Here is an 18,014-nt window from a genome sequence, read left to right as displayed (position 1 = left end):
CTGAGTGGAAGGAAGTGGTTAGTGGGTACCCCAAGGATCAGTGCTAGGACCTCTTCTTTTCTTGGTGTACATTAACGATTTAGATATAGGAATTAGTAGCAAAGTATCAAAGTTTGCAGATGATACTAAGATAGCATGTGCAGTACAGGGTGAAAAGGACAATTACAGAATACAACGAGACCTGGACAGGCTGATAGCATGGGCAGACAGGTGGCAGATGGAGTTTAATTCTAAAAGTGTCAGGTTATGCATTTAGGTAAAGACAACACAAACTTTAACTATGAGATGGAGGGATGTTGGCTAGAGGCAGTAGAGGAAGGAAAGGATTTAGGAGTAGTGATAGACAGGACTATGAAATTTTCAAAGCAATGTTTAGAAGCAAGAAATAGGGCAAATAGGATCCTGGGTTTTATAAATAGAAATGTTAGTTATAAAAGTAAGGAAGTGGTGCGTAGCTTATATAATTCCTATGTTAGGCCCCATTTAGAGTATTGCATACAGGCCTGGTCACCCCACTATAGGCAGGATATCAACATGTTAGAAGCAGTTCAGAGAAGAGCAACTAGGATGATACCAGCATTAAAGTGCCTGGAGTATAGAGATAGATTAAAGGAATTAAACATGTTTTCATTTGAGAGGAGATGTATAAGAGGGATATGATAGAGTTATTTAAAATGTTCTCAGATACAAACTACATAGATGTGAGATCTTTCTTTACCTTAGAGGAGGGAAGTAGGACTAGAAATCATGGCAGGAAGATTAGAAAGCAAGGCTGCAGGTTAGATATAAGAAAATATTTCTTTAGTCATAGGGTGGTAGACTTCTGGAATGCATTGCCAGAGACGGTTGTAAATAGCACTAGTTTGACAATGTTTAAAAACAGATTAGATAAGCACTTAAATTTATTAGATTTATAATTATGTATAGCGCTGCATGATAGTTTTTATAAGAAATTTACTATAGTTAAACAAGACATGATCCCCATGTATGGGGATCACAGATTGTAGAGGAATTTGCTGCAGGACTTAGCCCTGTTAATGGGCCAAATATTTAGAATTAGTATATAATGTATTGTGTACTTGTAAGTGTATCTTTAAGTACTGATGACGAGGTCGCTGTGCGACTGATACAGGATAACCTAGATGGGCCCTGGTGGCCCTTTGTTATCCTATTATTTATGTTGTTATGTTATGTCACATTTATAAATGGTCGAATTGTCTCAGATGTGAATACCAGCCTCAAAACTGTTCCAAACTCATAGTACCCAAACTCTTTCATTGAGAACTCTTCATTAAAGCTGGCAGTTGGAACAGGGATTCAACAATAGTCAAGCCTCTCAAAATTACAGTCCCTGACTACTCGAAGGCCACTGGAACATACATAATGCAACACCCTGGAAATCTTCTTGGTGTTAATTTAATGACTGACACTAATCCAATAATGCAAAGGATATTATTAGATAAGTTATCTAAGTACCTCTGGAAATCTTGTGAACCCCTGGAGCTTTTCAAACCCCATGTTGAGAACCCCTGTTCTAAATCAGACCTTTTTGCTCTATCCATTCTTATGCTGATAATAAATAACACACTTCACTTTTCCATGTTTTTTTTTTTTTTCCAGAGACAACTAATCCTTTAATAAGTTAACAGACCCCTTAGAGACTCCAAAGAATCTCTAACTTCTGATATCTCTCAGATTGGGGCAGAGAAAACTTAGTAGAATTCAATGCCTCAAAAACTCAATTCCTCCAGTTATCAACTTGACACAACCTTCTAGATAACTATCCTCTATTCTTCAATGACACTAAAATGTCCTATTCTTCTACCCTGAATATCGTCAGTCTGTCCCTTACTTAAAATTTAAACAAGAAACTTTACTTCTCATCTCTTGCTAAAACCGCTTCTATAAAGTTAGATGTTTTCAGTCAAGGTTTTTACCAGCTTTTCTTATACCCACAACTGCTAAATCAATACAAGGCCTTTATCTGCCCATGTATGGAGTATTCTTCACATGTATGGAGGGTTCCACTCACAGTTTTATTAGATAGAGTAAAATCAAAAGTTTTTCATCTCATCAACGCTCCTCCTCTGACTGTTTTACTGATCTTGCTAACTGCATGCCTCCTCTCCTCCTGCGGCCTCGCTGCACAAGGCTTTCTTCTTCCTCTCATCCTTATTCTGTCCAATTCTCTAAAGCAAGAGTTAACCAGTACTTTTGGTCGTTCATACCTTTCACTGGTAAACTCTGGAACTCCCTCTCTGCATCTCTATTTCTGACTTCCTACAACTTCTCTTCTTTTAAGAGGGAGGTATTGTGGCATTTGCTCCCTGATTTTGGCTGACGCTTTTCCTCTTTGCAGAGAGCCAGTGCTCAAGTGGGCCTTTTTATTTATTTTTTTTCCCTTGGCTAGCCCTCTTCCCTACATAAAAAAATCAAATGTTTTCATTACCTTTTTCACTGTCTGAATGTTACATCTTCTGATGTCTTCTACCACTATTTTTATGCTAACTGCTCATATAATCTTGCTAACTATATGCCTTCTCTCCTCCTGTGGTCTTTCTGTACAACGCTTTCTTCTCACTTAATTTTATATGCAGAGGAAACTGAAGACAAGTGGAATATTTTGATGGAGAAGTATAATAAAGGAATAATGAAACATGTGACAATCAAGAAAATAGACAATTCTAGACACAAGGAGTGGTTTAACAAAAGATTTGGGTTAGCAAGGACGAAAAGAGAAAGAGCTTGGAACAGATGGAGAAGAAATATAAGACTATGCCCAGAAAAGAAACGTATGTCAAGATTTGGAGAGTGGAACTGAAAAACTACAAGGATGCAGTGAATAAATGTAAGGACCAGCCAAAATTGTTTTACAGATATGTAAGCTGCAAGGTGAAAAACAATGGAGAAATAAGCAAACTAAAATACAATAATGAAATGTATGAAGACCCAGAAGATATGGCAGGAGTGATGAACAACGGCTTCCAGTCAGTCTTACCCAGAGAAAGCAACTTTAAATGTCAAACCCCAGTGGAATTAAGTGATGGTGTTCGTGAAATACAAGTGTCAGCAGAAGTAAGTAAAATAATGGAAGAACGAGATGTAAGGAAAACCTCAGGTCCCAATGGAGTGTCAAACTGGATTGTAAAGAAATATAATCACCAGTTAGTAGACAAAGTCCACAGAATCATAATAAGTTCCTTAACAGAGGGTAAAGTACCAACAGATTAAAAAAGAGTGGATACTGTGCCCATATTCAAAGGGAAAAATAAGGAGGATCCATTAAACTACAGACCAGTGTCATTGATCAGTGTAATAGAAATTAATAGAATATCTGGAGGAGAAAGGTACTTTGACAGATAGACAGTATGGATTCAGAAGAGGACAATCATGTGTCACAAATTTAATAGGCTTCTTCTCAAGAGTGGTTGACATAGTACAAGAAAGGAATGGATGGGTGGATTGCATATTCTTAGCTCTAAAGAAGGCATTTGACAATATTCTGCACAGAAAGTTACTGTGGAAACTTGAACAAAATGGAGGACTTCTGAAATGGATGGCTGACTTTCTAAAAGACAGAGAAAGGAGAACAATTATAAGAGATAAAAAATCGGTCTGGAAGAGAGTCATAAGTGGAGTTCCACAGGGATAGATATTAGTACCAATAATGTTTGCAGTATATGTGAATGAAAGAAAACAGGATTTTTTTTAATGTAAAATCCATTTTTATCTACATACTTACTCATAATTACTAATTTCCCATAGGCTGTGCTGTCCAACAGCTTGACGTCATGCATGACGTCATGCTGGTAGTCTGGCACCAAGAATTCTAGAAGGATATATGGGTTCAATGAGAGTTGTAGAGAATGTTAGATGTTGTGGATGGATATGGGAGAGACTTTGGAGTTAGGTTTAGTAATGAAAAAAAGTAAGGTGATAGTGAATAGGTCTGAGGATGAAAACAATGCAGTATGGAGAATTGGAGAGAATGAGATGAATCAGGCATGAGAATATAAGTACTTGAGGATGTGGGTGAGTCCAAGTGGGGTGTGAAAAGACAAAGAATGAAAAGTTAGGCTTAGTGAATCTGTGGGTTGGATGATTGGGGAGTGCAGCAAAAATGAGAGCAAGCAAATATGATGTGCTGAGAGAAGTGTGGAAGAGTGTGGCTGTGCCCAGCATAATGTATGGTATGGATGTGATTGCATGGAATGAAAGTGAAATTGGCAAACTAGAAGTGGGAGAGAATAGAAAAGGTAGAATGACACTGAATGCACTGAGGTACATAGCAATAGAAGCTTTGAGAGGTGATATGGGATGGAGCACTTTTAGGGAAAGACTAGTTAAAGCCACACTTAGGTTTTACGTAGGGAAGAGGGCCAGCCAAGAGCAAAAAAAAAAAGAAAGTAAAAAAAGGCCCACTTGAGTGCTGGCTCTCTAAAAAGTGTAAAAAGTGCCAAAACCGGCAGTCAGAATTAGGGGAGCAAATGCCTTGATACCTCCCTCTTAAAAGAAGACAAGTTGTAGGAATTCGGAAATACAGATACAGGGAGGAAGTTCCAGAGTTTACCAGTGAAAAGGATGAATGATTTCTTTTAAATTTTGATTTGAAGTGAAGGGTGTATGTGTGGTAAGTGCATGTAGTTTTGTGTGAAGGAGAGTTGTCTTTAAAGGGTAGGCTTTGACTGCCCCCTTGAGTTGTGAGACACAAAGGGAAACATTCCGCGAGATCACAACTAGCTTTAATGGAAGGTTCACAGTACTCCCTCAACTAGTGCTATTAGATCTCACTGGGAGTAAGTTATTGTTTCGGTAGGTGTTTACTAACTCCTCCTGTAAAGTTAGGTGCAAAGTTAGGTTGGAAAGAATGAATGATGAAAGAATAGTGAAGAAAGTGTACCTGTGGAATGAAAGTGGGAGCCAATGGAGGAAGAGGTGCATGAGAATGACAGAGAGGAGTGGATTACAAGTGGTATGGGGGATGAGAATGGCTGGGAGGAATCAAAATGAGTGTGAATGGATCGTGACAAGAGAAGGCAGAGTAGGAACGGAATGGTATGCGAAGAAATGGAAGAGTGAGATAGACAGAGAGGTGAAGTGTGTGGGACTGAATATAAGGAAGAATGAGATGGAACGAAAGAGTACTCTGGAATGGTACAAGGAAGAGGAAGCCCCAATGTATGAAAGGTGGTATGATGGCGGCCTCTTCCAAGCGAGGGCACAGTGTATGAATGTGAATGCAAGGAACTACAGGTGGTCTGAGTCCGGCAGCAGAGTGTGCCAGATGTGTGACATGGGGGAGGACGAGGCGGTGAAGCATGTCATGCTGGAGTGTGAGAAGTATGAGACAGGCATGAGATGATGCAAGTGATCTTGAGTGAATAAGGACATAATAGGGATGAAAAGGTGGAGAAGACAGGAAGGGAATGGATGGTGTTGCTTCTGGCACTGTGTAGAGTGATGAGTGAAGGGATGATGGAGGCTGTGAGGGAGTATCTGGAGAAAATGTGGCGAGTGAGGTGTAGGGATGATTAGTCAACAGAATACTGTTCTTTAATAAAGTTATGTACATAAATACATTAGTGTACATTATAATGACTTAAATTAAACTGCCTAAATGTTCAACTTTATAATTTTTACTTTTATTAAACCGTTCACTGTACTAAGATGCACTCTCGCTTTGTTTACTCTCAATGAAAGTTCAAGTCAGGGGTTAAACTTGTTATAATCGGTTCGTTTAACGAAGTTTCACTTAACGAAGTTTTTTTTTTTTTTTAGGAATGTAACCCCCTTCATTAAGCGGGGTTTGGCTGTATATATATATATATATATATATATATATATATATATATATATATATATATATATATATATATATATATATATATATATATATATATATATATATATATATATATATATATATATATATATATATATATATATATATATATATATATATATATATATATATATATATATATATATATATATATATATATATATATATATATATATATATATATATATATATATATATATATATATATATATATATATATATATATATATATATATATATATATATATATATATATATTTCTTGCTTTTGCTACAAAGACAACAACTGCTGTGGCTTGCTTTGTTGTTGTTGTTGATGTTAAGGCCATGAAGATCTTTGGATCCTTATGAGCCTTGTGGTAGTTCTGTGTGGGTATCACAGGCATGGTAGCTGACTGGTCTTCCTCATGAAGGCACAGGTAAGGTGAAGGACAGCAGGTTGCTGGGAGGGGTGGATGCCTGAGGCTGCCAGGAGGGTGGGCAGATCGAGTGTTGTGATGGCCAGGGCGGAGAGCCTTGAGCGTAGTGCAATGTGGTGGATGTGGAAGCGTGGGCAGTGGAGCAGGAAATGTTCAATGGTCTCAGGGATAGTCCTACACCAAGGTAGAAGGGATCAGGAGACAGACATAGGCGGTGCAAGTGAGACCTGAGTGCGGGATGGCCCAGGCAAATGTAGGCAATGGCTGCTCTGGCTTGCGTTTCTTCTCATGACTGACTGACTGTTTGAATCTTGTAGTGGCACATGTCCTTCCCCCTCACCCCATTACTACCTGCCACCCACCCACTCACTCATGACCACCACATCATCTGCATAAAGGACCACCCCTATCTTCTCATTCCCAACTCTCACTCCTACATTCATTCTTCTCAATCTGGCTGCTAACTTTTCTGTTTACAAACTGAAAAGGGTTGGTAACAAAATACATCCTTGCCTAACTCCTCTCTCACTCTTCACCCAGTCTGTCTCTATATCTTCTAGTCTCTATTTAGCTTTGGTGTCAATATACATGCTATGCACTATATGTTGATTATTTTTTCACTCAACCCAATCTTTCCTAAGATTCTGACTAACATTTCCCTATCCACCCTATCATAAGCTTTTTCTGTATCCAAAAAACCTAAATACAATTTACCTCCCTCCTTTCTTTTTTTCTCAATCATTTCATTCACCACAAACAAGTTATCCTCAGCCCTCATGTCCACACAGGACATTCTGTTCCTCACCTAATACTCCAGCTCACTCAATCCATTTACACAATCTTTCATTCAGCATTCCACTAAATACTTTACCTACTGTATTTAATAATGCAGTCGGCCTATAGTTCTTCAGCTCATTCTTACTTGTACTGAGTAGCAGTACTGGATTATTACCCAATATTAGGGTATTTATTTAGTCCAAATCCTCATCTTCTCTTCATGTATGTAGCTAGGAATTCTTATATAGGGAGTCCCTGTAGGGGGAGAAGGGAGATGACGCCTTATAAGGTGAGCGTGGTGGCGCCCTCCAGCAGGAGTAGACAAGATCATCATGGCTACCGCCTTATAAGGTGAGGCAAATTACCGCGTGGAGGCGGTTATCATACCAATTCCAAAGCCACGAGAAAACAACAAGTTCAGACCGATTTCCTCTTGAGCTGCCTGGGAAGACAGCGGAAAAATGGTACTGAACCGGCTACATTGGCAGGTGGGGCGCTCCACCCGCACACCTACGCCTATACAAAAATTAAAGGAACCAAGGACTGCATCCTGAACATGCTCACGACCATTAAAGGAAGAACGGCAGTAGTGGTCTTCATGGACCTCGAGAAAGCTTTCGAGATGGCCAACAAGGAAGCCATCTTAGAGAGTTTAACTAAGAAAGGCGTGGCAGGAAAACTCTTGCTATGGACGAAGGATTTCCTGACAAACCGAATAGCAAAGGTATCATTTCAAGGGCGAGTGTCAGACACAAGAAGCTTTGAAAACGGTACCCCACAGGGGAGCATCCTCAGCCCCTTCTTATTCAACGTTCTAGCTGAAAACTTGATCACGTTGAGACTGGGGACAGACACCAAGATACTTTGCTACGCTGACGACATAGCCATCATATCCACAGGAGCATGGGCAATGAAGAAAGCCCAGAAAGCTTTAAACTCAGTCGTCAACAAATGCAGGGATATAGGCCTAAAAATAAATACGGACAAGACACGAGCCACCTTCTTCGGAGGAAATCACCCGCCACATCCTCTCCTAATCAACGAGACAGCTGTAACCTGGACACACAGTCACACCTACCTTGGAATAAATTTTGACAACAAACTCTGCTTTAAGTCCCACATAATGTCTATCAAAAACAGAGCAGAGGCACGCCTCAAGGTCATGAGAGCAATCACGAGACCTAACCGGGGAGCCTCACCTACAGTGCTACGTATGTTTTACATGCAGGCAATAAGAGCCATCTTCGAATATGCCGCACCCTGCATAACAACGGCAAGCAGCTCCAAGATACAAAGCCTCGAAGTAATACAAAACAAGGCACTACGGCTGATATTGGGAGCCCCACCGTGGACGAGAGTATGTACCATGCAGCTAGAGGCCAATCTCCCCCCTCTGCGCAACAGATTACAAGCTATGAGCACGACACATCTCATCAAATACATGAGAAAAGAAAACTCAAACCTCCACGTAAGAGTTATGCAAAGCTTGAACCAGGACCCACAGCTTTTCCTCAAGAGGACGTGGGCAAGCCAAGCAGCGGATGGGATCAGAGAACTAGGCGTCCAAAACACCTTTGAGAAATTTGAGATGGATCCTCCAGCAGTGACTTTCACCACCTATCCACCATGGCAAGAAAATGCCATCACCACCACAACACACAAACTCAAGAAAGCAAAGAAACAGCTCAACAACCAAGAATTACAGGAAAACGCAACAGCAGCTCTCCAGACACCCCAAAGAGAAGACAGCAGCGAATATTTTACTGACGGCTCTGTTGAAGCACAATCCGGCAGAGCAGCAGCAGCTTTCATATGCGACACAGGGACTCCCACGCGGTACAGACTCAACAACGGGGCCAGCATCCTACAGGCAGAACTCGTGGCCATAGGAGGAGCTCTAAGGCATGCTCAGGAACGGGGAAGGTCTGCACTCATCCACACTGACTCACTGGCAGCACTGCAAACTCTCAAGAAATGCCAGATAACAGATAACGTGGGACTGGTCACTGGCATCTGGGCCACGGCACAAGAAATGCAGAGGAGAGGCCTGAAGGCACATATCAACTGGGTGCCAAGTCACGTTGGCATCCCAGGCAACGAGAGAGCGGACGCAGAAGCAGGACGAGCCCTCCGAATAAACACCATCACCACATCTGTGCCAACCAGTTTGAGCACACAGGCATCCGAATTCAAGAAAGCCAGCCGAAGAAAAGCAGAACGATCACTTGAACGCTGGACACAAGATAACTCTCCAACTGCTTCCTGGTACAACACCACTAGGGAGAACAACACACCACTACCTATGCACACCAACAGGAAAACACAAACAGACATACACAGACTCAGACTCGGTTACCACTGCAGGGCCGAGATCTTCAATGAGCTTCCATGTACATGTGAGCACTGCAACACAGACACATTTGCACCACTAGAACATTACCTAAAACACTGCACAAAAACAAGAAACTACCTACATAGAAGAAACAGAACGGCGGCAGAGGTGGTCCAACACACTCCTCACCAAATCCTAGAGGAAATGGTGAAAGCCTTCCCACCACCAAGATAAACTTGGGAAATAATCTCTGAACAGGCGGTATGGTGTATCTAACACAGGCTATACGCATGTAAGTTAGACTCCCTACCGTCTAGGAGAATACTCCCATCGACGTCACCTCCCTTCAAACTTCGAGACCACCACGAAAACAAACAACACTTACTACATTATCCAAAGCAGGAGTTAAATCCGAACTGGCACTGAGGTGTATCTAACACACAGCTATATGCTGGTAAGTTAGACTCCCCACTGCCTAGGAACAAGCTCCTGCAACAAAGATCACACTTACAAAAGAAAACACTTGTGGGCGAGCCATAAAAGGCAACATGCCCAGGCTATCCTCTTGGATGGCAATCTCAAAAAAAAAAAAAAAAAAAAAAGGCATCGCCCTCAGAACATCACTCGCTCTCGTCTCGAGGTACACTCTCCAACCAACTCCAGGAAGAGCTACCATACGCCACGTGGTCTGATAAGAACAACTCATGAGATAATCCTTATGATTACAGCACCGTCCCTGTGGAACCCTCTGCCACTTCCACCACAGCAGGCCCAACCTGGCAGAGAGAGAGAGAGAGAGAGAGAGAGAGAGAAGCAGGATGCCGTGAGGGACGGGCCGCCATTTTTACCTCTCGGGACGCCACCACACGCACCCTCACCTTATAAGGCGGCAGCCATGATGACTGCGCACGCAGCCACACGTTATCTCCCTTCTCCTCCCACAGGGACTCCCTATATAAGAATTCCTAGCTACATATATGAAGAGAAGATGAGGATTTGGACTAAACAAATACCCTAATATTGGGTAATAATCCCAATCAAATACTGCTACTCGGTACATTACTCTTGTGTCCTCCCTTATGCAACAGTTACCCTGCATTCATTCCACATTCTTGGCACCCTCTCTTCCTCCCACACCTGGTTAAATACAGTGCTTACTCCAATTTTGCGAGTTCAAATTTTGCGATACGCCAATTTTGCGACCAAGGACCAAAAATTGCCATTTTTAAAATTTCCCCATCTTGATCCTTTCTCCCGGTATTGCGAGTGGTAATGGGAGAGAGAGAGCGTTCCCGCAAATTATATATTACTGTATCATATAAGCAATATTTTATTTATTTATTCATATTTATCATATTATACTTTATTATTATTATATATATATATATATATATATATATATATATATATATATATATATATATATATATATATATATATATATATATATATATATATTATATTTATCATAGTTTGGTGGTTTTTGGCCAGTTTTCATAAAAATCTGGCAGTAATTCAATGAAGCTCATCTTGCAACACTGCCCCGCTCCCTCCCGCCTTCCATTTGTTTACGTACACCTCCATGGAGTTCTCTCTGCATTCTGCAAATTTGGAGGAAAATTTGTGCTCAACTTTGTGCGACATGGCGTCACCAACTAAGAAAAACATTAGGCTAACTTTGGAGCAGAAGATGAAGATAATTAAGATGAAAAGAGATGGAAAAAGGAACTGATATTTCCAGAGAGTTTGGTGTGGGAGAATCAACTGTGAGAATGGTGTTTAAAAACAGTGAGAAAATTGAAAAAGCTGTAAAAAAGCTATGGTGGACAGATTTTTTATTCTCGTAGCCATTGTACAAACACTGATCATTAATATGGAAAGATGCCTGGCTCAATATATATGTGATATAAATATGGGCAAAATATTAGGAAAATATTGAAAAATTAGGCGACCATGGAAGAGGGGTCCACCATATTCAATTTTTCGCATAGGAATAATGCTTCCAATTTTGCGATTTCCAAATTTGGAACTCACAATGCCGCCCCATTTCTCACAAAATTGGAGTAAGCACTGTACCTCAGTCATCCTGTCAATAACAACCTCCCCACCAATTTTATACATCTCATACGGTATCCCGTCTAGCCCTGGTGCCTTCCCATTCTTCTGCCTTTTCACACATCTCTCTACCTCCTCCTTGCTGATTCTCTCGTTCAGTTCATCTGCATTCTTCCTCTCCAGAGTCAACATCCTTCTCTCACACCAAACACTTCACCTACACCACCCACCTCTTCCCAGAACTGTCTAATTGTCTCCCTGATCTCATTCTTCTTCTCTGTTACAACTTACCCATTCACTTTCACACCAACATTCTCTGACATATTATCACCTATCATGAACTTGTACCATTCACGACCACCTTCCATGCCTTTCTTTCTTAAAGATTCAATCATACTTCTTTCACACTTCACTTTAGCCTTCATTATATATCATTCACTTTGTGAGTCTCTGTTGTTTCACATACGCTGCCCATGCATTCACGTACAGGTAACTCTCGATTCATGCGATAGATGTGGTCCAAGAGGCATTGCGTATGTCAAAATTTGTATAAAACAAACTTGTAATTCTCATAAGAAACAATAGATAATAGGGGGGATGTGGGATGTGGTCCAAAAAAATTTGTACAAAATACTCTATTTATTTGGCTAAATTAACATGTTTTTATTATTTACCATTCTCAATACTAGAAGTGTATTTAAAGTAAAGGGAAAAGCAAGAAATGATAAGAGAAAGCAAAAAATAAGAGAAAACAACAAAACAAATAACACGTAAACACAACTCTCACTGCGTCACTGCCTTCACCACTGACCACAGTTAGTCACCATCTTCCTTTGAGCTTTTCCACTTTATCAGAAATCCACATATCAAAAATAACCTCACATTATAAAAGTGAACACTAGTAAAAAAAATAAACACAGGCCACCAATGTCTTCACCCCTCATAAGCACTCGCCATCGCTGTCCACTCTCTGGCGTGCAGTTTGAAATTGCATCTGGCGCTCAGTTTGAAAATGCGGTTGGGCCAAATCGCATATTAGCAAACCAATTGCACAAATTTAATTAATTATAATATTTTTTTCGGGTTGTGTATTAACAAAAACTTGCAAATTAAACACGCGTAAATCAAGAGTTACCTGTACTCACTCTCTGCCTCATCGCTTTCATGTCTCTTTTTCCTCAACCATCTACACTGTCTACTCATTCTCTTTCGCTCCTTCCTGGCCTCTCTGATTTCATTGTTCCACCATGCTTTGCATACTCTCTTTCTCCTACCTACTCTCACATACCCTATCTGATTCTCAGCAGCACTCTGCACATTCTCAACCAGTCTTTCATTCAGGTGCTCCACATCATATACACTTACATCATCATCCCATCTTCTCTCACTCAGATCTACCTGAAAGTTCTCCCACCCTACATCTATCAGTCTCCACCTCCTTTCCTTACCTGCCACTTTCACCTCATTCTCACTCTGCACTCACTCTCAATCCATAACCAGCATATTGTGGTCAGACACAATATCCACCATACCATCCTTATCTATCCACATGTGTGACACAATCTCACGCATTCTTTCATTCACCAGCAAGTAGTCAATCGCTGATTCATGCTCCCTTGCATTCCAAGTCACCCGCCCCTCAGCCAAGGTAACATTCAGATTCTCAAGCTCCATTTCATCCACAAACTCTTCAAGCATTTCACCATTCCTGTTCATTCATTCACCTAGTAACCCTATGAGTGCATTTATGTCACCCTTAACAAGCACTCTTTCCTTCCTATGCTCTCTCACAACTCTCCTCAGTATATCATACTTCCTCCTATTCTCCCTATCAGCTCTTTCTCCCATAACAATCATATACTACCACCACCACCATCTTCTCTGTTCTGCCACCTTTATTCTTACATTCCACTCTCACCGCTATCACATCTTCACTGCTTTCACATCTCCCCACATCTATTTCCTCTACTTTCAGTCCTTTTCTTTTTTTTGTAGAGTAAGGCTGTGGCTCCTCCCAGTGTCTCCTTTGTCCTATGCCCCTTCCCTATCATGACATACTCACATCCCTCAATTTGCACGTCATCTCTCAGGTCCTCTCCACTCCTCAAGTTCCTTACATACATCCTCAAACTTCCCCACACCCCATCCTCTCACCCATTTGTTTCAATATTGATCTTGACCTGGATGTTACAGGTGACTTGGGATTGCTCCTGAGTCAGGCCTTTGTAACGGCCACTCCTGTAAGGAAAAAGAGAAAAACACAAACAGAAAACAATCACCAAAATTCACCTTATTGATTCATATGTCTAGCATGCCACATTTTTCTCCAGGAATTCCTTCACGGCTTCAATCATCATGTCATTCGTGTCTCCACACAGTCCCAGCAGCAACACCATCCATTCCTTTTCTGTCATCTCCAGTCTGGCATTGCCCGATTCCCTCAGCACCACTTGCATCATTTCATTCCTGTCTCTAGCATACTTCAAACACTCCAGCACCACATGTTCCACCATCTCATCCTCTCCCATGTCACATATCTGGCACACCTTGCTGCAAGACTCAGACCACCTGTAACTCCTTGCATTCACATCCATACACTGTGCCCTCACTCGGGGTCTCTTTCTCTCTGTACCACTCCAAAGTACTCTTCTGTTCCATCGTATTCTTCCATTAACTCAATCCCACATGTTTCACTACTCTGTCAATCTCACTCTTCCACTTTCTTACATCCCACTCTCTGCCTTCCCCATTTCTAATACCCATGCTCCAGTTACTCTCAACATGCCTCCCCTCAATCCACTGAAAAGCCCAACTAGTTTCCAAGCCACTCTTTACTGCCATTGTGACACACTTCTTCCCTCACCTGCTACTCCTGAAATTCCATAGAAGCACCTTTCTTACTAGTCTTGCATCGTCCATTTGCTCTAATCTAGCCATGTACCTCAGCATTGCCTTTACATGTCTCTCTCTAAAATAATCCAGCCCATGTCTCCCCTCAGAGCTTCTATCACTGCATACCTTGGTGCATTCAGTGCCATTCTTGCTACTCTATTCTGTCCTACTTCTAACTTCTCCAGTTCATTTTCATTCCACACACTCACATCCATACCATACAAAATGCTTGGAACAACTACGCTCTTCCAGACTTCTCACAGCACATCATATTTACTAGCTTTCATCCTTGCTGCACTTCCTAGTCGACCCACCCACTGGTTTACCATGCTTATCTTTTCATAATGTTTTTGTGGCTGAGCATCTTGGAGGCTTTCAGCCCCACACAAGCTGTGTGGAACCACAACTCATTCACCTCATGCTCTACGCCACTACATCTGGTCGTTACACTCTCCTCACACACCTTGCAAACCTCTACTGCCATCCTGGTTCTACTGTGTTGAGAAATCCAGGAAATAGCTTAAAAAAAATACAGAAGTGGAGTCACAAGCGTCCTCTCTCATTGCAGGTGAAGATATTCAGCAACATGGCAAGCCTCAAACTTGTCATGTTGCTGATCTTAATCTTGCTGCAGCAGGTGACATGATTGCCTCAGAGCCAGTGGATTCCCAAGTTAATGTGGGATCATTTACTAGTTCACAGGAATTGTCTTTGCTTTCCTGAATTTGCTAGACCACCACATAGGTTTATTGTCCGTGACTAGGAACAGCTTTTAATGCTAATGATGCTTATGGCCCAGTGTTACAGAGGTTTTGTCCAAAGACACCAGGGCTCATTTACACATGAAGAAAAGTGGACATACTCTTCCAGGTTCCTGCCTGGAGAATGGCAGAAATACTCTCAATCTTCTTAAACAAAGCACTTGTTGCCACTGCTCTAACTTCATGTGCCTTCACCCAAACCAAGAGCATGTCCTCCTCAGAAACATCCTTATGTGCATGCTGGATAACCTGGATAACCTGACATATCCAGTGAGAAACAGTATGTGGGTGCACCACATGTCGAGGCTCAGTAACTACCACAAAAGGCGAGAGCATCTCGACAATCCATGGTCCTATGAAGGTACTCCCTGATGGCTCTGACTGGGCATAAAAGCCGATCCCCCTCTGAGTTACCACCATACTCCGTAAGAGCAGGAATGGTGGTCAGACTGAGATTCATCACCTGGAAGCTGAATCTTCACTAGAAAATCAGGGACTAAAGAAAATTCATAGAAGACCAACCCATAGAGTGACAAACTTCCACCGAAAGTCAATTAAGTTCTCTAACCCAACGAGAAGACACTAAAGCCAAAAGAAACGAAGGGTTTAGTGCAACATCCTCCAATGAAGCCAAATGAAGAGGCTCATAAGGGGGGCTTCATTACATAACATAAAACTAAAGACAAATCCCAAGCAGGCATGTGTGGCAAATGGGGAGGAGCCAACTTGGCAAGTCCCCAAAACAGAGCTGACAGATCCAAATCCTGTGGGACTAAAGGTGAACAATACCTTCTAATGGATGGCAAGGACAAGTGCTTTCTGTCCCAAAGAAAAAGAAAAAAAATCCAATAAGTTCATCACAAAGGCTGAGAGAGGATGACAACCCCTTGACTCACACCAACCACAGAAGACAGATCACTTTGCCTGATAAACTCTAGCAGAGGACTGTCTGACCAGAAGGGGCATAAATCTAGCAAGCTTCTTTCAGAAGAGATGCTAGAGAGTCTCCACGCATGAAGGTGAAGTGCCCTTGGAGACTTGTACTTGTGAAAGAGGTAGCAATGAGGCTGGCAGAGCAGAGAGGCCCATGGAGGCAACACTCAAGGATGGTCCACTAGCAGACTCAGAAGCAGAGAAAACCATTCTACCTGATGCCACCTTGAGACAATCAAAGTCACACGAACACAAGCAGACCCTTTGTATGTGTGATAACAAATAGACAGTTACATCAGTCTGTTTGGTGCTGATGCTAGATTAATGAGGAGGGTGAACAGAAATGAAGATTGTGAGGCACTACAACAAAACTTGGATAAAATAGCAAAATGGTCACTCACATGGGAAATAGAATTTAATGCAAAAAAGTGCAGCATATTAGAATTTGGAGTGATCAAAAGAAGGCCAAAGGGAGTTTACTCAATGGGGGATGAAGAAATCAAGAAGTCTGAAAAAAAAAAGAAAGACCTAGGAGTAACTACTGCAGATAATGGGCCAAATATTTAGAATTAGTATATAATGTATTGTGTACTTGTAAGTGTATCTTTAAGTACGGATAACGAGGTCGCTGTGCGACTGATACAGGATAACCTAGATGGGCCCTGGTGGCCCTTTGTTATCTTATTATTTATGTTATGTTATGTTATGTTATGTGACCAGAAAAGCACATACAGTCAACCCTCGGCTATCGCGACTTCAGCTATCGCGTTTTATTGCTATCACGCACCCATGAAAAGCTGCTAAAATTTCATTATCGCGACCTCAGATGCCTGCTATCACGCGCCCAGCCATGACGTCATGGGGTACCTGAGCGCTCATTGGCCAAAACCGATACCAGAATTTTGGCTGATTCCGATACCGATACTACTATCGATACCGATACCACCAATACCGATACTACTACTTATAGTGGTTACTGCACTGGACACCAGGATGAGTTGGTGGACGGCGATCGTTATCAGATGGGAGGCTTTGTTTTGGGGGATGCTGTAAGTCTTCTGAGAATGTTTGTGAAATAGGAGCAATTCTAGAAGCTTTTTGAAGCCATTTGCAAAGGTAAATTACTCAGTAATCAATATCTTATATTGAATATATCACTTAGTAGTAAACTCCTTTTAGGTATCGTAAGTATCGGCATAAAACAAGCCGATACCGATACCCAAAAAATGGGCCGATACCGCCGATTCCGATACCGATACCGATGCATCGGTACATCTCTAGTAAATACAATGAGCTGATGTAATTTTTTTTTTATGTTATAACCTTAACATGTACCAATGGATTATACAGTAATTTAAAAAGAAGTAAAAATGAGGGATATTAGGAGTAAAATTTGTGGTTTCGGTACCAATAACAATTTTCACCATTAGTTGTTCAATTCGGCTATCGCGTTTTCGGCTATAGCGCGGCTATTTCAGCCCCAATTGGGCGCGATAGTCGAGGGATAAGTGTAAATAGAATTACAGGAAGTGCCTATGAACTTTTAAGAAATATAAAGGTGGCATTCACTTATATAGATGAAGATGTGACAAAAAAAATTGTTAACTACTCTAATACACCTAAAATTGTTGAAGTACATGAGACATACTGCAGGTCAGTTGAAATGTGCTTTGGATTTTATGATGCAAATCACCTCTACCAGCAGGGAGCTTTCATATGATATACACCATGCTGCCTCGCCACGTTAGACTTTAAAGTGTACGATCACCCACATGATAATAAAGAACTCAAAGCAAACCAACGTAACTGTCCAAGTATGTGACACCCTATAGCGTAGGGAGGGAGCGGAGGGCATATGAAAGCTCCCTGCTGGCAGAGGTGATTTGCATCATAAAATCCGAAGCACATTTCAAATGACCTGCGGTAGGTCTCATATACTTCAACAGTTTTATGTCTGCAAGTCACTCCTCTGCCACCACTCACTTTCCTATGAGATTTTGAAGC

At 41.4% G+C, this 18,014-nt stretch overlaps 1 protein-coding gene across 6 annotated transcripts in view; it reads left to right on the top strand.

Moving 5' to 3' along the window:
• The window catches only part of LOC123519880, a 111,390-nt gene that overhangs the window by 76,528 nt on the left and 16,848 nt on the right, over positions 1–18,014 (top strand). For all 6 annotated transcript variants that reach the window (XM_045281511.1, XM_045281506.1, XM_045281509.1 and 3 more), the window contains one exon: positions 2,877–3,075. In XM_045281511.1, the coding sequence (XP_045137446.1) occupies positions 2,877–3,075 (199 nt within the window). The remainder of the gene's footprint in view (positions 1–2,876; positions 3,076–18,014) is intronic.

This window comes from Portunus trituberculatus, chromosome 46, assembly GCF_017591435.1.
Source record: "Portunus trituberculatus isolate SZX2019 chromosome 46, ASM1759143v1, whole genome shotgun sequence".
Lineage (NCBI taxonomy): Eukaryota > Metazoa > Arthropoda > Malacostraca > Decapoda > Portunidae > Portunus > Portunus trituberculatus.
The sequence above is the reverse complement of the archived record's forward strand: the minus strand, read 5'-3'. Positions and strand labels throughout refer to the sequence as shown.